Source organism: Thamnophis sirtalis, unplaced genomic scaffold, assembly GCF_051295495.1.
Source record: "Thamnophis sirtalis isolate CommonGarterSnake01/CBP01778 unplaced genomic scaffold, rThaSir2_p1.2 scaffold_4, whole genome shotgun sequence".
NCBI lineage: Eukaryota > Metazoa > Chordata > Lepidosauria > Squamata > Natricidae > Thamnophis > Thamnophis sirtalis.
The window spans coordinates 109,520,221-109,540,083 of record NW_028261384.1 but is presented as its reverse complement, the minus strand read 5'-3'; the positions used below and the strand labels follow the sequence as shown (position 1 = coordinate 109,540,083).

At 36.7% G+C, this 19,863-nt stretch overlaps 1 protein-coding gene and 1 pseudogene across 1 annotated transcript; both read right to left on the bottom strand.

Moving 5' to 3' along the window:
* Positions 1-2,431: 2,431 nt before the first annotated feature.
* On the bottom strand, positions 2,432-2,972 carry LOC148046108 (homeobox protein Hox-B5 pseudogene; annotated as a pseudogene).
* A 6,579-nt stretch (positions 2,973-9,551) lies between these two features.
* Positions 9,552-10,472, bottom strand: LOC106537689 (olfactory receptor 13G1-like). The gene has a single exon (XM_014051881.2). It carries the CDS (start codon positions 10,470-10,472, stop codon positions 9,552-9,554), a length of 921 nt encoding a protein of 306 aa, XP_013907356.1.
* Positions 10,473-19,863: the final 9,391 nt, after the last annotated feature.

Sequence of the window (19,863 nt, the reverse complement as noted above, 5' to 3'; positions counted from 1 at the left end):
CCCAGTATCATCTCAACAGTGCCATCTCTGTTCTACTCTGTTCAAACGATGTAGCAATATTTTTAAGAGCCCTCATTGACCATAAAAGACTACTGAAAACAGTTAATTCAGGCAAAAATGATTGAAGTCTAGGAAAAGGGCCCCTTATCAATCAACAGGAGTGCTGATTTTCTTATCAGGTACTTATGAGACAGGACTTGGCAGCATAAGAAACAAAGCCATCAACATCCGAATCAACAACTAAAAAGCCACACACAATCAGGCACCACTATTGTGTAGTGCGCTTCAGTGCGCAAGAACCAGACTAGCGTAGTTACAACAGCATTTATTAACTCAAAACTGGAACTGAGGAATAGCAGGCAAATGCCTGTAATTTATACTCTGGGCCCACAGGGTCTTAACCAATCATAATGCTTGAAAACTGACCCAAATATGAATGTTCTAAGTTTCCCTCCAAAAAAGATGGAGTTTTAGTTGACCCTAACTGTTAGTTTCACTTTAGCAGGGCTTAACAAAACTATAAATATTCAATACATAACAACCACACAAATACTATTCATAGAATGTATTCTACTGAGAGAGAAGTTCCCTGAGTCTGAAAGCATGAGTCTGAAAAAGGCTAAATCCCTGGTCCCAGTAACCAAACCAGATTGGATCCTGCAATATTATCCTGGGACATGTATATTTGCCTTCATTCTTATTAGAGTGCTGTGCTGAGGGTGTGTACAATCCAAAAAGAAAGATCCTCCCAAGATATGGAGTATGAAGGGTTCTACAATTTCCCCTTATTCTGAGGAGATTCTTTGATGGAGTGAGTGAGGATCTAATTTATGAGTTAGGATTGTATGTCTATTCTGAGACTTTCTAGCAGTTCAGAGGGCTACTAAGGGGGAAGGAGGGGGAGATCTGAGGCCTTTTAATTTCAAACACTATCCTCATGTCACCATTACTGCATAAATATCCACAGTTCATATGAGAGTTCTATGCCTCTCTGCTACTTTCAGATACCAATAATGTTACAACATATGTTGCCAGATTCTGTACAACAATGCTTAAAACTCATCAGATGATGAACTATGCCATAAACTGAACTTAATGAGCCTCTACTTCACCTTACTACAGCACTCTGTAATACATAACATTCCAGATATTTACTTTCATGTTCTCCTACACCCATTTAAGGCTCCTCTTATATTGTTTTAGATTAAGGTGACCAGACATCCCGCATTTGGCAGGACAGGCATGCCTTCTTATAATTTTTCCCGTGTTGCGGGCCATTCCCAAAAGATCCCGCTTAATTTTGGCGCCTTCTTCGACTCGCTTCCTCGCCCATCCACTGCTGCTCGCATAGGCGGGGTAGCCTAGTGAGTGAGCGGGCGGATGGGTGGGGGAGCAAGCTCGCCTTTCCAGCCCCACTTCTGGACAAGCTGTGGGAAAGCCTCTGTGAAAAGAGCCACCTGGGGCCGCTGCTTCTTCTCTGAACTCAGAGTAAGTGACGGGCGGGGCGAGTGAGTGGGCGGATGGTGGTGGGATCACCGCCCGCTGCACTGCAGCTGACTCGCCCCAGGCCAGGCGGGCTGGGAGGCTTTGGGCGTCCAGGCGGGAAGAGCGCGGAGGAAGGCAGACCGGCGCTCGATGCGACTCTGCTACTTCTGCTGGAGGACCCCCTACATAGGGAAGGTGGATGGGGGCGTGGCAACGGAGTGCAAGTGGTGGATCCCAGGCTCATATGCAGATGGAGCTCTCCAGGCACAGGAGCGCTGGAAAAGTGCTCCGCTCATGCACCCACCAGGACGAAGCACGCTCGCTCGCTCCAGCCCTGCCTGCCGGCACGCTAAAATGCCAGCATGACTTTGAAGTGCTGGCTTGCCGCTTGCCTTCCACGTCGGCCCGCGTGAAACATGTGTCGCTGAATGGCGGCCGAGCCCTGCCGGCAGCCTTCCGGGCCGGCCGGCCATTCAGCGCTCGCACCAACACTCGCATGGCCACAGGACAGCGCCAGGGAGGAGAGGAACTGCGCGGGTCCCGCCGCTCATGGTACGGGTGAGGTATGGCCGGCTGGGGGTGGGGGTGGCTGCTGCCAAGGCCTCCAGCCTTGCAATCCTGGGCGGGGAAGGCGAAGGTTCGCTCCGGAGCTGTGGAAGACCGTTGAACCAGGAGGCCTCCGCCCCGGGGATCCCCCGCTCCACCCATTCAGAATACCCCCAAACCCAAAGGAGCCTGGGCACAGGGGTGCAAGCCAGGGAAGATGGGGTTTGGGGGCTCGGAGGAGGAAGGGGCGATCTCCCCCTCCATTCGTCTGTCCAGCTGCAGAGCTCCTCCTGGGGGAGGGGGAGGTGGCGAGTGCGCTGATCCCTGTTTGCAAGACCCTGCCTCCACCTTCTTGTCCCGTTGGGAAGGGGGTGGGTTGGAGACAAGAAGGGGGCAGGCTTTATGCGGCCGGCGTGGAGGTGGTATTCAGCTCCGTCTGAACTTGGGTGCCATTGTTGGCTTGAGAACCTCTCTCTTCGGTTCGCAAGGATGCGCTGGTTTCGTCTATTTCAGCAAATGCGGTGATGCTAACTGCGCCGACAGAAGCTACTGGTTGGCGTGGGAGGACCTGGCTGTCTTGCCTCCACGGCTTTCGTTGATGCTGCCACTACTGGTGCTGCTTGTGCAAGGGAGGGATTCGGGACAAGACAAGGAGCAGCTGAACTGCTTAACCTGCTTTCGAGCGCTGCCTGGGCAGAAAAGATGTGAGAGCTCTCCCCAACCGCTCCAAATTGGCTGGAAGAGGAGGAGGGGGTGGTGGCTGATCCGCTGATGCTCAGATCCATTCCATTGTATTTGTATCCCCCGTAAGAGCCAGCGTGCATGTTGCCTGGATCTCTATAGGATCCATCCATGGATCTGCCGGCCCCATAATTTAACAGCTGATAGTCTGGGGCATTAGGGTAGCGTCCTGAGAACGAATGTACAAAGTAATAACTCATGTTGGTTTGTATCTTGGAGGGCTTGATTTGTGGGGTTTGTGGTGGTTATAGCCCCCGTGCTTGAGAATTTATGATGTATTAATGAGTTATAGCGGCGGTGCCTCCCCCTCCCCCTCTTCCGCTAGAAACACCTCAGCTGGGCAGGCAGGGATGCTGGGCTTTGCCGGCTTCAGCTCAGCCGCAGCATCGGTCAGTAAATTTTAAGAAGAGGCACTGGACATCCGCTTGTCTAAAATGGATAAGATCTCCTGCTTGAGGGGGGGGGGAAGGACTAGAAGACCTCCAAGGTCCCCTCCAGCTCAATTCTGATTTGACCAGAGCCCTGGTCAACAGTTGCAACACCAACATTGTGGAATGAGGGTTGCAATGGCCATTGCAAGCCACTAAATGGAGTTTCCAGCCCCTGTTGTCTTTCTTAGAGAAGAATGCAGAATACTGGAGCTGGAGGTCATCTAGTCCAACCCCCTGCTCAAGCAGGAGACCTGATACCATTTCAGGCAAACTGTTGTACATTATCTTTTTCAAAACCTCCTGTGATGGATCACCCACAACTTCTGGAGGGAAGCCGTTCCACTGGTTAATTCTCCTCACTGTCAGGAAATTTCTCCTTAGTTCTAGGTTGCTTCTCTCCCTTGCTTCTTGTCCTTCAGGGGCTTTGGAGAATAGGTTGACCCCTTCTTCTTTGGGGCAGCCCCTCAAATATTGGAAGACTGCCATAATGTCACTCCTAGATCTTCTTTTCTATAGACTAGAAATCCACAATTCCTGCAACTGTTCTTCATATATTTTATCCTCTGGTCCCCTAATCATCTTTCTTGCTTTTCTCTGCACTCTTTCAAGAGTCTCCACGTCTTGAGACTGATTGATTGGTCGATCTCAAGTAGCTTCTATCCACCTCAAAGCCACAAAGTGTTTCCTCCAGGCTCTTATCACAGATCACTTATGTTACTAACTTATCAGCTGCAGTTATTCACTTAAGAACTGTGGCAAGAAAGGTGGTATAATGGGCTTAGTGACCAAAGTTACAATGGCATTGTAAAAAGTGACTGATTACCATTTTCACACTTAGTGACCATTTTCACACTTAGCGACCATTGCAGCATCCTCATGGTCACGTGATCAAAATTTTGATGTTTGGCAACAATTATAATTTATATTTGTAAATTGTGGTTATGTTGAAATAAAAAAAATTACAATACTATTTTTGCGTTATATGAAAATTTTTGTTGCTCCGTATAAAATTTTTAATCAAGCCCCCCCCACCCCTGGTCAAAGGTGTCCCTCTTTACCAATCTGAAAATCTGGTCACTTTATTTTAGACTCTTGTTTTTATCTTCACTTTTAATATTTTGATGTATCTTCTATGCTATTTAAATTACCCTATGCTAACTTTCTTATGATGACCTAGGATTATAATACATGTTTGATTTGAGTTGATAAGTTGTACCATTAAAATATAGCTTTATATGTACACACCAACATGGAAGACTATCTAACAAACAGAGACATTGTATTTACATGAAACAATTAGAAGTTATGTTTCTTTTTAAAGAAGTGGTGGTGGGATGAAAATTCTGCAAGGTAACACAATTACATTCTTTTAGAATACATCTTTATGATGATATCAAGCTTTTCCACAGTACAGCAATAACAACATGCATGTTTCCAGAAGAAGATGAGGCGTTATGTTTTTGTTTTTAGAAAACAGAAATACTACATACATTATTTTTGCTATCCCAATTGTTTTCATTATTTACAATCATGAAATAATGAAGTGCCTCTGCTATAGATTGTTAAATAAAAATATGATGACATTTTTGACAAAAGAGTGGAATAGGAAGATAATGTTAATAATGATAATTACTCATTAAAGAAAAATAATACTCTTTTCTTAGATAAATTTTTTACTTTTAATTTTTCCAAGGAGAAGATAATTTTGTGCAATTGCCATGAATGGAGTTGCAACTACCTTTTTGAGGTAGTTTGTATATGTTTTCTAATGTTGTTTAGCCTTTGAAGTTTCCCAATAAAAATACAGAAATTCACAAAAAAATCTGACATTCTAAGAAAAAAATTAAGAAGGAAATTATTTTGCAAGAAAGTAAACTCAAAAATGTTAAGATGGCATTTGTAATAATTGTGTAATAATTCAGTAAAGATTATATTTTACTTTAACTTAAATAAAAGTTTTATTTCTAGATCCCTGATTTGGATCTAAATTTAATTAATGTATATAAATAATCAAAATATATTTTCTTAGTTTTTTTTCTCTGCAATATAGTTAACTTTTTTCCAAATTATTCAATGGCTTTTTTCTCTTATTGCCACATTTTTAATATCATATTTTTATTTTTTATTTTTATCAAGTAGTATTTTTTTGTTATGTGACCATTTGTGAAGAAATAATCACTATACTATTCATGCTTATAATTGTTTCCCAATTTTCAGACACCTTTATGGAACTTAATTACATCATTATGAAAAATCAAATTGCAATTACAGAATTTGCACTATTGGACTTTCAAATGATCCACAGATACAGAAGTTTCTATTTTTAATTTTTCCAATTATCTACATTACAATTTTACTAAGAAGCTCTTCAATCATTTTAGCAATCAGGACTCAGTCTTAAGCTGCACATCTGACTCTGGCAGCTTAAAATTTAAAAAATCTATTATAATTAAAATACAAAAAAATATTTTAAAAATGGAAATATCCCAAATAAATATATATAGCCATCAATACTTGTCCAGTAAGTAATCTGGGGTTGTACAAAAACTTGATGGTGTTTCATTAGCAATGAAGAGGGAAACAACTTTACTCAAATACAACTAGGGACAGCCATAACAATTCTGCTAAGGAAAAGCAATCACATCCCTGCTTTTGATTTGTTTCATTAAAACATTAATCTTTCAAATATAATCATTGTGAAATTCAAGTTTTAATATTTATTCATTGAAAATATTAATTTTATATTTATATTAAAGAGAAGGAATTTCTAGGATATGCATAAATGTGTTTGAATTACAACAAATATAAGTTTTATTGCTAGTTTTCTATTTCTAAAGCTTTGCTTCTGGAATGCCTGCAGTCTGAAATTGTTTAAATGTCCCAATCTTACCCTTCCCCTCCAGTTTTTCCCATCACACAATGACATAAAATTGCACCATCCATTATGCATATTTCTTGGGGCTGAATTTCTATGATACAGGTGCAATAACATATTGTTAAATCACATAGCCATTACACTATGCACTAATCCACATTTTAAATATTTAACCAGTTATAGCATTTACATCCATGGCTGGATTATTTTTGAAAATTTTCACTGTGAATTTCTTTCCATTTTTATTTTAATTGACACAAACTTCTATAGCACTATTGATATCACTCTTCAACAAATCACTAACTTTCCAATGTGGTGTCTTTGTGTGTTGTGACCTTAGCTCTAAAGCCCACTTCTTTCTAGCACTAATGATGTTATGTAGTTGGATAATGAAATGTCTACAAGAAAATAACCACGCTCAGAAAATAACCAAGCTTGAACTACAAATATTCTCCTCTATTGATATTATTCCAATAGATATTGCTAAAATTTTACTCTAGCATTCCATCCCATGACATCATTTCTATTTTTTTTAATTCAGTTCGTTGGTGGACCTCTTTCACCAACTTCCAAAATCAATATTTTTTCATCAACATCACTTTGCATTTTAAATCTCTTTTTAAATCTTAGTTTACCTTTTCACCCTTGGATCATATGTGACAAGGCATGAGGTGAGTACAGTGGGACTGGGGGACAATATGCAAGAGTGTGAGCTCAGCAGGGCTGGGGAGTGGCTGCTACTGCTAGAGAAAGTGCCTAAGGATGCAAGCAGTTCCAGAGTCCCAGCCAGATAAAAAGTCCCAAAGACACAGTGGCCAGGATGGTGACCCCAGTGAGGGGAGTCAGGCAAAAGAAAGAAAGAAAGAAAGAAAGAAAGAAAGAAAGAAAGAAAGAAAGAAAGAAAGAAAGAAAGAAAGAAAGAAAGAAAGAAAACCAACTAGGAAGTAGGGTACAGTCAAAGATATGGTCTGGTTCAAATTTTTATCATGTGTGCTGGGGGCCAGGCATTGTCGTAATTGTAGGATACAGTTGCAAGTCTGTTTTTTCAGAGTTGTCATAACCTCAAATATTCATTGGATGAATGGACTTTAAGCAAGGACTCCCTTGCTTTCTGCATGGAAATGTGTTCAAGATCAGATAAATCAAGTATGTCTAGAGTCCTTATATAGGAAGCAGCATAGCAACATTCGTATGTGGGTTTTCAAGCTAGCTATTGATCTACCTAATAACATAATGACTATTTTTTAAATAACATCTCTCCAGATAATTTGTCTTTAATTAAAGAACTATTGCTGGGGTTGTCAGCATCAGAAGGTTACCTTAAGCATCTCCAGCACTGCTGTATTTATTGTTTTTGCATTGTGAATACCCCAAATTTCTATCTTATCCTCTATTAATATTTAATATCTATTAGATATGAGGATGGAGGGTATACAATAGATAGACAACTTGAGATTTGGGTATATTATTTCACCTTTATTCAGATTACACAAGGCTATAGCTTTGTTTTAGATTTGTTTTGTGTTAACTTTTATTTCATTTCCACATTTTAATGCTATGCAATCATTGGAGCTCATGAATATGCTTAGGTGAAGTTGCTGAAATTTAATCAGCTGAAACTCAACACGCTATGAATGAAATTCACTGAACTGGATTGAGGGATTCATCTGATATTGAATGGATTTGCTATTCTTTTGATACTGGCAAACTTCTAGATTTACTGCTAATTATAGAAGCTTAAGTGGCAGAAGTCATCAGGAATATATTTGCTCAACTTCAGATAAGTTATATTTTGCCATTGAATGTAAAGAAGGAGATCTAAGTTTCAATATGCAGAGAATTATTACATCAAACCTGCAACAACATAAATGCTTCTATGAGAACCTGCCTTTAAACGAAGTGCAATTACTATGGATGATTCAGAAAGACAGAATATTTTTATTATACTTATTGCAGTTAAATATAATAATGAGAATCTCATATACCATTGTTGGCTGTTGTCCATTACTTCTCAGCAGTTATCCTTTTTTAAATCCCCACCTTGCCCTTTTCTGTTTTTGCATATTTTTAAGTATTCATATTTGTAACAAGTTATTCCTATTAATTCTGAACTTTATTTGTTCAACATTGGAGGTTTTGGAAGAGATTAGACAATCATTTGTCTGAAACAGTACAGGGTTTCCTGCCTAAGGCCTTTTCCAACTCTATTATTATGTTATTCTGTATACATTTTGGATTCTCCCACATTGCATTTTTAAAGAATATTAACATAGCTATAATATTTATATTACACTGATGCTATTGATATTTCTTCTATTACAAATATAATTACAATTATTGTTACAAGTTATTGGAACTACAATCACCCAAATTTTCAATCAGACATTTCCATACTGGCTGGAAAATTTAGGAATTATAGTTCCAATGATTGTGAAAATTTTAGGTTATAAAGAATACAGGAGAAATTAGGAAAGGAGAATTAGAAAAAAAACAATGAATGCAACACATAATTTCCTTATAGTAATCCATTTGGCGGCACACTTTTGAAGTCTGGGGTAAATAGTACTATTTCAATGCTTAATGTAGGATTTTATTTTATTTTATTATTTTATTTTATTTATTTAGGACATTTACAAATATAACAATTAAATAAACTGAATATATTTTACAATGCAGTTTCTTTGAAACTGATATACAAAGAAACATCAAGAATTTTTAAATATTACTTGAGAAAACCAGAAAAATGTAACAATATATCTCCAACATAAGGAACATGAGTGTTCATTTGTATGCTTTTTTGTTTATTACGATAGTATTTTATCTCATCTATTTTATCTTACTTTTATATTGTATATTTTTTTTCAAATTTTGCTTATCATTGACAAAATCAACAGTATTTGAATTTCAGTTTTCTGTTGGAACATTTTCCTATTTTAGAAGATAGTCTAATAATTTATTTCAATTTCTTCAGAGTCTTGGTACCCAACATACTTATTTAGAAAGTATAAGTAGAGCCAGAAGTAGAGCCAGAAGGCCAACTGTTATATTTACTGTACTAATCTTGCCACAGATTTTTTTCATTAGTTTGTTTGCTTTAGGACCATAATAATTCCAAGAAAATAATGAAGTCATGTCAACCAAAATTCTTCACTGGAAACAAGAACCCTGGAATTGGCCTTTCTAAATTACATAAGATTGATTTACACAAATGTGTTCAACTCTTAATGCTACCATTCTGTGTGACTCAACATAAAATACTGTAGAGAAAAAGCTCCTATTTCATCTCACCTGCAAACATACTTTGAAACAATGTTAGTTCATTCATTGAGCTTCAAGTCATAAAATGTTGAATAAACAAGTAATATATATTGTACATTCACATTTACAATTAGTACAATTCTTAAAATAAATCAAGACAAAAATATAACACTGAATTTCTGCTGAAAGAACATGGAGAGACTTGCTTATCTAACTCATGTTATAAAGAAAACTTTTTTAAGAGCTGCCTGGACATCATTATTTCTCAGAGAATAAACTATGGGATTTAAAACTGGTGTAACCAATGTGTATAAGGCTGCAACTGCTTTATCTCTTTGAAAGTTATAGCTGGAAGCTGGACGTATATAAGTATAAATGACTGTAGAGTAATACAAGGTCACAACAATAAGATGAGATGAACATGTGGAGAAGGCCTTTTTCTTTCCTTCAGATGTCTTAATTTTAAGGATTGTTCTAACAATGAAGCAGTAAGATAAGCATGTTAACATGAAATTTCCCATAGCTAGGAAGATGTCTGCTGTGAAGACCCAGACTTCATTTAATCTTACTGGACTGCAGGAGAGAGCCAGAAGTGGTGGAATCTCACAGAAGAAATGGTTGATACCATTGGGACCACAGAAGGTGAGCCTCATAATTAGACCAGTATGAACCCATGAGTTACTAATAGCTATAAGAATCACCACTGTAGATAGTGCCATGCATACTTTCTTGCTCATCATGATGGTATAATGCAAAGGATGACATATGGCCACATAGCGATCATAAGCCATGATGGTGAAGAGGACCATCTCAGCTCCCAAACACCAGGTGAATGAATAGAGTTGAACAATACATCCAGAGTAGGAGATACCTTTGCTGGAGGTTGCTATATTTCCTAGCATCTTGGGAATAATGGCAGAAGTGCAGATTATGTCCACCACAGCCAAATGGAAGAGGAAGAAATACATTGGTCTGTGAAGTTTAGGATAGGAAATGATGGCAGCAATGATGGCAAGATTTCCAATTAAGGCAATAATATAAACAACAAGGAATAGAACAAAGAGCATCAACTGCAGCTTAGGTTTTTCAGAGAGACCTATCATCACGAAAGTGGTCACACAGCTTTTGTTTCTCATTCCAATTTTCTCACATGATCTGTTGATCCAAAATAATTTCCATGACAATTTCTTTAAAATATCAGTCTCTTTGATTCATTTATTCATTCATGTTTAAAACATAGTATAAATAAATTAAGGTTTTAATATAAGACACATAGAATCCTGTCTTCTTATGTATTTTTATTTCAATTGCTTTAAAGGAAAATTTAATTCTAAGAAAACTACATGAAAATGTTTTAATTTCCTTTACAGTATTGAAGTAACTATTGAAAAGTATACTGATTATCATATTTTTACACAGTATCTGTTACATATTCAATAATATAGAACATATTAGTAATTCACTGCAAGGTCCAAAATAAAATCAGTGCTGGCATTACCTATCTTTATCAGTATCCATCAGTTTTAGGTAGTAATCTAAGAACAAGAATATGACAATAGAGTCTATTGAAGGAACACTTATTCATACATAGAACACATTCATTAATGTTAATGTGATAGCAGTTAATTACAACAGATTTAGTTCCTCATATTTCACTAGGCCTTCCTAAAATAAAGCTAAACCTGTATCTAACATCTAGAGAAAATATATGCAGTGTACTTCTTTTGGGGTGTTTTGGATTTCAGCAACGAAAGTTTGTGATCATTGAGCCTGCCAACAGGTTTATGAGACACATGCTCCAAAGCAGTTAAGTGATTCTAGGCAAAAAGTGTTAATTGTCATCATCACATTACTACATCTTTAGCTGTTCATTTTCATTACATTTTAATTACTATTTATTTATTTGAATTGCATTAATCTAATTGCAGAACAAAGGGGACATTCAGAGAGTTCTCCTTTTTTGTTTGGCTTCCATTCATTGACTTCTCCATATTTCCCCCCAATATGTAGTGGAACAATATGGGATGAGATGGGGCATTGTCTGTCTGTCTGTCTGTCTGTCTGTCTGTCTGTCTGTCTGTCTATTTATATATCTATCTATTTCTATATCTATCTATTTATCTATTTATCTATTTATCTATTTATCTATTTATCTATTTATCTATTTATCTATCTATCTATCTATCTATCTATCTATCTATCTATCTATCTATCTATCTATCTATCTATCTATCTATCTATCTAGCTAGCTATCTAGCTATCTAGCTATCTAGCTATCTAGCTATCTAGCTATCTAGCTATCTAGCTATCTAGCTATCTAGCTATCTAGCTATCTAGCTATCTAGCTATCTAGCTATCTAGCTATCTAGCTATCTAGCTATCTAGCTATCTAGCTATCTAGCTATCTATCTCCTATAATCTTCTCCTCTATCTGAAAAAAGTGATGCCCAAGCTGGGTTTAGAACACTACTCCCTTCACTCAAAGTCAGCACATTTAATAATTACAGCAAATTTATCATTATGCTGATCATCAACACTCTTATTTTATATATCTAAGTAATCTCAAATAGCTGTTCTTTTAAGTTTTTAAAAAAATAATAGTTTATCTCAAAACCTATAAATTTATGCTCTCTGTGCTGTTCAAGAAAGAAGAGAGCAAACAACTTGGGCTTAAATTTATCTATACTTTCTTTTAAATCAGTCAATGAAAGACATGATAATATATTCTTGTTATTGCTTCATGTTTTCCTTTAAAAAATTCCATTTTTTTTGTTTATAAAAAAGGGACAAAGTACATCATGAAACAACTGTAACAATAATACCTGTATTGTCATATACAGTTCTTAAGTGATTGTTTATCTTTCCCTATTTTATTTTTAAATGTATTTAAAATTCAACTGTAATAAGTTGTAGTAAGCTTTGTACCATGTCTTTTAAAATTGGTCAAATAAAATAAGAATCCAATCAAAGAAATATTAGTTCTCCATCTGTGCTGGACAGATTATGTATAAAGGTCAGAAGTTAACATCTCTCACATATTCATACATACCCCATCAGTTATAAAATTGCAGTGAGTGCTTCCAAATGATTGTCTACATGAAATCTGAATGACCCTGAGTTCAATAAAATGGGGTTTTATCTATTGTTAAATTAGCAGAAATTGAAAGGACATCACTGTTGTTCCTCAGTGCTAATTTTTAATCTGTCCCTATTGCCTGTGTTCAAAGATATATTCAATCACATGCAAATTAATAAGCAACATCTTTGAAATGATTTTTCAATTTTTCATTCCTACATAAGAATGGTGGGGGTGCAGAGGGAGGGATGATAGAAATACTGATATAATTCCCAATATCTTGGACATTCCTCTCTTATGTAGTGGGTTTTATTTATTTATTAGTCCATCAATCTTGATGGGCTCTGGGAAAATAGCAACAAAATAAAATGTAAATGCAAAATGATTTTAATCTATTTATGGGGGGGGGATGCACAGTGGGGATCATTTGTGCCTCAAATGCACAAATTACTTGTATATTCTATCAGTCATTAAGATTTTTAAAAACAAGCATGTATATTTAAACATTCCTATTTACGGTACTTGACAAACATAATGTTTAGTAATATTAAAAAATGAATATATTGCAAGATTTTTAAAAGGATAACTGAAACTAAACATGGTTGATTGTGATACATTTGTATTCATTTTTAATGGAGACAGTTAAGGATTAAAAATCTACATATAATATGAAGTGAACTATATATCTTAAAGGGTTTCCTGGAAAAACAATATGCATGTGCATGCATGCATCCCACCCCATACACATACACATGCACAGACGTAATGGAAAAAAGAAGTATGCATGGGAAAAGTTGTTATTTAAATCTTTTCCATACAGCATTCATAATGAGGTTTTATGAGGAAAGATGTAATGCAGGATATTATACAATAAAAACTCATCTAATTCATAACCATTTTAAAAACAAAATTATTTACGTAAACAGTAGCAAATGTGAATGCTGATTAACATTACATTAGACATTTTTTCTCATATTCTATCTTTATCAGTCTGCAATATAAGAAAATATGCCCTATGAATCTCTCTTGCTTCATTTTTTTTTTAAAAAAAACCCTTCTATATGGATTAAAAAGGAGTATACTTACAGGTAGTCAAAATATATCTTTTCCATTTTTGCTGTGTTTTCTTTAGAAAAGGAATTAAGTAATTGAGAGGAGACGTTTCTTAGTATTATTATGCTACAGTAGACTGTAATATATAATAGAGATATTACAGTATATTATAATATAAAGATGGGTGAAGTTCTTATTAAATATTTATTCATCTTTATTCTATTAATATGAAATCTAAGCTCTCTCACCTTTAACAGTTTACAGTGGATCAAAAATAAAAATTTGGTACAATATAGAACTCAGTATTCATACTGTGAAAAATAATGGATGATATGTAGAATGGTATATAGGTAGCATCTGAGAGAACAATTTCCTAAGTGTATTCCAACAATGACTTCATCTAGAATCCTTAAGGAGCAATTTTGATTTAGGCTGAATTGTATCAGAGGTATTCCCATACTTCAACTTTTTCTTTAATTAATGGTAAACATTACTTTGATTACTTAGGTTCTCTGTTACTCTTGTTAGGATAACATAACATTCTTTACAAAGTGATCCAAAGTCAGGCCTAAGTAATAAGGAACTCACCATTTTTTTCTAATCAGAACAGATCAGATGAATAACATTCTTGGTTTGGTACAACAATGACATTTTATATTTTTTCATACATACCTATTTACGTATGTACATACGTACATGCATACATACATGCATACATAAATTATCTAAAAGGGATGCAACTTTTAGATAGTTTCAAGTTCTAAAGACAAATAACCTTTTATAAATACAAGTAGTTCTCCACTTATGACCATAAGTAAGACTAGAATTACAGTTGTAAACCATGCCAGTTTTAAGGGTGCCATCACATAACCATGCTCAATTTAACAACCTTTTTTACAGCAGTTATTAAGTGAACATATATTTGTAAAGTGAATGCCACATTTCTTAAGTACGCACTGTAGTTGTTAAATGAACCCAGTGCCACAATGGAAACTTTTTGCTGGAAACTGGAAGTAAGCACCAGTTTCCGGGAAATAACCACAGGATTCTGTAAATGTTAGCATTCCAGATAGCATCCAAAATTAAATTGGAATCTAAAGCAACATGCTGCTCAAAGTTCCAATTTATTAAGAGAGCCATGTTGGCACATTTGGGGGAAAACCCAAATCTGAAGCTTCTTCCACCCCCTCCCCCAAGTTAAAGTTCATGATCTTGCCCCCACACCCACAAGTCCATCACATGGCCCAATCTTCCACTGCCATGCTGGCAGTTCCACCCATCCAGTTCCGGTCAGGTGCATAGGTACCAAGACAAAGAATGATCTTGGCAATTTAGAGAGGAATTTTATTGTAACATTCTACTCAGTACTAACCCCCCTCCAATTTCCCCACTATAGAAGCAGCATAGTAGAATAGAAGTATGGCAGGCCAAAGATCCAAAAGGAATATGCTGCAGGCCTGACAGTAAACAGTTGTTTCCACTTTCCAAATGCAATCACAAAATAAGATTATATGACTAATGGGAGATATTGCCATATATTGTAAGTAGTTTCAATATACATTATAACAGGGACCCTAAATATTTTGGGACTGATGGCCATACTTGAAATTCTGTGAATAACTCAGGGACACAGAAAAAGAGATCAAAGGAAATTATTGTAGCAGAAGATAATGGCAGGAAAATATAAGAAACACAGCTAGCACAGTGCTTTTCAGGTGAGACCAGTCCACCCAAATATGGGAGGGAACATTCTGCTTTGACAGCTAGCACAGGTTTAAAGTAAAGCATTTTAAATACAGAAGTTCTTTGTATTAAGACTCCAGTGAAGAGACCATTTTGAATAATTAGTCAGGTGTTTAGATTGGAGTTGGCATTTTAATTCACTTACTGAGTTCTTCCCAAGTACCTGGAATCTTGTTGTTTAATGGTGTTGTTACTATTATCAAATTTAGAACGAACTTACCGGTAATTAAATCAAGCAGTTCTTAGTGATATCACACTAAAGCTTTTTAGATGTAGTTGCAACTTAAAATCTGCTATTAAAGACCCAAAGGTGCTTTTTCAAGAGGCAACTAGACTTTGTTTTTCCTTGATGACTTTTAACATCTCATCCAAGAAGTGAAACCTCTTTAAGGAATAACAAAATCTATTTCCCTTTTGAAAAACCCTGTACCAGTTAACAGTGGTGTCCCCCAAGGCAGTGTCCTAGGACCTACACTCTTTATACTCTACATAAATGACCTTTGAGATCATCTTATAAGCAACTGTGTCCTCTTCACTGATGACATAAAACTATTCAACACCACTGACAATGCTACTGCCCTTCAAGGCGAGCTTGACTTTGTGTCTGAATGATCAAAAATGTGGCAACTCCAAATCTCAACAAACTCTTTCAAGGACCTTGGAGTACTCATATCAAATAATTTAAGCACTAGAGCACATTGTAACAGAATTGCCAAAAAGGCATTAACAGTTTTTAACCTAATCTTATGAAGATTCTTCTTTGGTAATACTGTATTGCTAACTAGGGCATACAAAACCTCTGTTAGACCAATTCTAAAATACAGCTCATCTATCTGGAATCTGCACTGTATATTGGATATTAATACAATTGAGCAAGTCCAGAGGTATTTCAATAGAAGAGTATTACATTCCTCTGCTCGCAACAGAATATCCTACACTACCAGGCTTGAAATTTTGGACTTGGACAACCTGGAACTATGCTGCCTACACTGGACTTTGTAGAACACAAAATTATGCACTACAACATCCTACCAGTCAATGACTACTTCAGCTTCAACTGCAATAATACAAGGGCACACAATAGATGCAAACTCAATGTAAACTGATCCAAACTTGATTCAGAAAATATGACTTCAGCAACAGAGTAGTCAATACCTGGAATGCACTACCTGACTCTGTTGTTACATCTTTAAATCCCCATAACATTAACCTTAAACTGTCTACTATAGACCTCACCCCATTCCTAAGAGTTCTATAAGGGTCATTCATAAGCACACCATCATGCCTACCATCCCTGTCTTACTGTCCCCATTTATTCATATCCATTTCATTCTTTTTCATGTTTATTCTGATACTGTTTATCTTGCAAACGTTTGACAAATAAAATAAATAAATGAAATAAATAAAATGTACCTTTGTGACAACCATAACTGAGACACTCCATAGACATTGTACTACCAAAGATTTTGTCATTCTCTCAAGAATCTTGAAATGATCTTTCAATGTTGAATGGACATATAATGTTTTATTTCATGCAGAGAATGTAATATTTCTATTAAACAAGCTTTAGGCACAAGGTAAATATTTTTCTATTCCTGTATTGTCTTGGACATGTTAAAAATTGTATTTTTTTTCGGATGGTGTCACTGTTCCTATTATGCTTACAGCTGGCAAGTATTGAATTTAAGATAATATATCACAGTGTATTTAGCTGTTTATTTAATTTTATATACTACAGTTTTGACTAATTTATACACTGCTCAGTGTATAAATCTATTGTCATTTCAAGGTATACCTACTATATATTAGAACAATTTTTCCATGTCTTCAAGAATTTTATTTTCTTCTGACAACTAACCCCACCTTCAATATCTTAGGCATCCCAACAGTGCATTACCAACACCTGCATCACCATCATTAAATTTAGTGTACTAGAAATACAACTATTGAAGTTGTCTTGCAAGATATTTTTTAGAGATTCTGGTTTTAGTAAAATAGCACAAATAGCTTGGAATACATGTGGTCCTCTAGCCCAAACTTTTTGAGTGAGACATTTGATAAGTGATCTTGACAAACTTGAACATTGGGCACTGTTGTGACTCAGCAGTTATGCTGAGAGTTTTTTCAGCATACAAAATTCAGTGTGGTGATTCAGCAGTTCTGCTGAGAGCTTTTTCAGGATCAAGATTCATTATGCAGCTGCCGGCGGGTTTGAGGCAGGTTTGGGGATGAAAGGAGGGAGGCTGCCATGCCCCAGTTGCTGGAGTCAACATACGTTCCTTCGTTCCTTCGTGTGTTCCGTGTCTGATACAATATTGCTTGCTTATTACTTGTGATTTGCCTGTTACATTTGGAGAAATGCTTTGGTGTTTTCAGGTAAATCTGATCTGTGAAGACTGCGAAAGACCTGCTGAGTTTGTAAGAGCTTTTGTTTTTGAATTCTTATCGGAGAGTTTTGTTTATGTTATTTTCTGGGCTCGAAGCCAGTTTGAACTGAAAAACTGATAAAAAGTCCTCTTAAGTTTTGTCTGCCTGCGTTTGTTAACGAGCTGTCAAGGGGGGGGGGTCAGAACAGGGCACTATCTAATAATTGTTAAGTGAATCACCACAGTTGTTATGTTAGTAAAACAATTGTTAAATTAATATGGCTTCCTTGTTGACTTTATTTGCCAGAAGGCCACAAAAAGTGATCACATGACTCCAGGATACTGCAACCATATAAATATGAGTCAGTTGCCAAGCAACAGAATTTTAAGCATATGATCATGAGGATGATGCAAAGATAGTAAGTGTGAAAAACAGTCATGACACTTTTTTCAGTGCTGATATAACTTTTAACCATCACTAAATGAACTGTTGTAAATTGAGGACTACTTCTAAAATCCAGCTTTGGTTGTAGAGGATACTGGACACAATATGTAAAAGATACTGCTAATTTCTTATTATTCAAAGTAGTGGTTCACTACTTTATATACTGGATATTGCAACAAGCAAAAAAAAAAGATAAGAAGAAGAAGCCCAGGTGACACATCATTTTAAGTAGGCCTTCATTAGAAATGGTGATGGAGAAAATATTGTTTGTAAAATGCATGTCACTTTGCAAATATTCAGCTTTGTTTTGCCAATTGTGAAATTCTCCAACATCTTTTGAACAATTACTTGTCATTATCAAAAGTTTACAAAATCAATGTCATTGAAGATAGTATGAGAATAATAGGTTGCATCTGGATTAAACAGATTCCTCATAATGTTGTGGCAAGTTCAGGTGGAAAAAAGGAAGAAAAACCTCTTCACTTGTGGGAACTAATAAACAGGCGGACAGACAGACAGACAGACAGACAGACAAACAGACAGACAGACAGACAGGAAGAAAAAACTAATATCATAAGATGTTATGGATGGATGAATCAATAAATGGAGGTGTGTGTGTATATGTAACACACACACACACACACACATCTGTCTGTCTGTCTGTCTGTCTGTCTGTCTGTCTGTCTGTCTGCCTGCCTGCCTACCAACCTACCAACCTACCTTTCTACCCTATATATGAAGAATGGGGCAATAATATATCTTGATCTATCTTGACCAGTCCTTCATTGAAAAATCATAATATACCCACTATAACAGAATAACAGATTTGGAAGGGACCTTGGAGGTCTTCTGGTCCAACTCCTCTCAGCAGGAAAAATTATGCCATTTTCAGTGACGTGCGGTGAGTTTATGACTGGTGAGGTACTGACACAGGAGTTTCAATTTTCTTTTAGACTTGTGGACTTCAACTCCCAGAATTCCACAGCCAGGCATGTTCAGTTCCGATTTAAAGTGACAGAATTTGTTTTTCTTCTTTGAGAAAAAGTTTTCCTTCATTCTTTTTCTTCTCCCTCCCCCTCCTTCCTCCCTCTCCCCCTCCCTGCCCCTCTCTCAAACAGACATATGCACACAGAGAAATTGGATCCCTCTCTCACTCACTCAATCTCAAACAAAAACAAACACAGAAGTTGGATTGGATATATTTTCCAATGGCTTGAAAGCAGCTCCATTGCCATACTCCCCCACCCATTCCCCTGCTGCCTTTTGATTTGAGTCTTTGATTGCAGGTGGAGCCTCATTGCCTTTTCAAACTTGGAATCAGTGAAGCTAGGCTTATATACTTTTATCCAGGTGTGTGTGTGTGTGTAAAGGCAATGTAGCTCTGCATGCAATCAAACTACACTTGGGGAGGTATCTACATTTGAGGAGGGATCTACATTTGAGGATGAAGTTTGAATTCCTCCCTCCGACCCACACACATACCTTTTCCAGCTGTTTCAGAGAGGATTTCAACTCTGTTCTTGCCTGCCATCATGAAAAGAAAAAAAGTGTAAAAGGAAAAAGGCATGAGCTCTGAGGTCAGACTGGGCTAGCTGCTCCCAGAGCCTCTAAAAAACACCTTCTACAGGAGGCAGGAGGACGACATGCCTCATCTATATAAGGAATTTTTCGGCTTTTAACCCTTGCTTAGCTCTGCTCGAGTGATCAAAAAGTCAGACTCGATGAGGCACCTCATTCTCCCATCTCCTCCTGTAGAGAGCACTTTTTAGAGGCTTTTTTAAACATTTAAACACTAAGCAGAGTCATCCACTGTGACTCTGGCAGCAACTAGCACATTCTTTTTC

What these genes read in the sequence shown, in the direction of transcription:
- LOC106537689 (XM_014051881.2), bottom strand. Translation starts at nt 10,472, where the DNA reads ATGAGAAACAAAAGCTGTGTGACCACTTTCGTGATGATAGGTCTCTCT.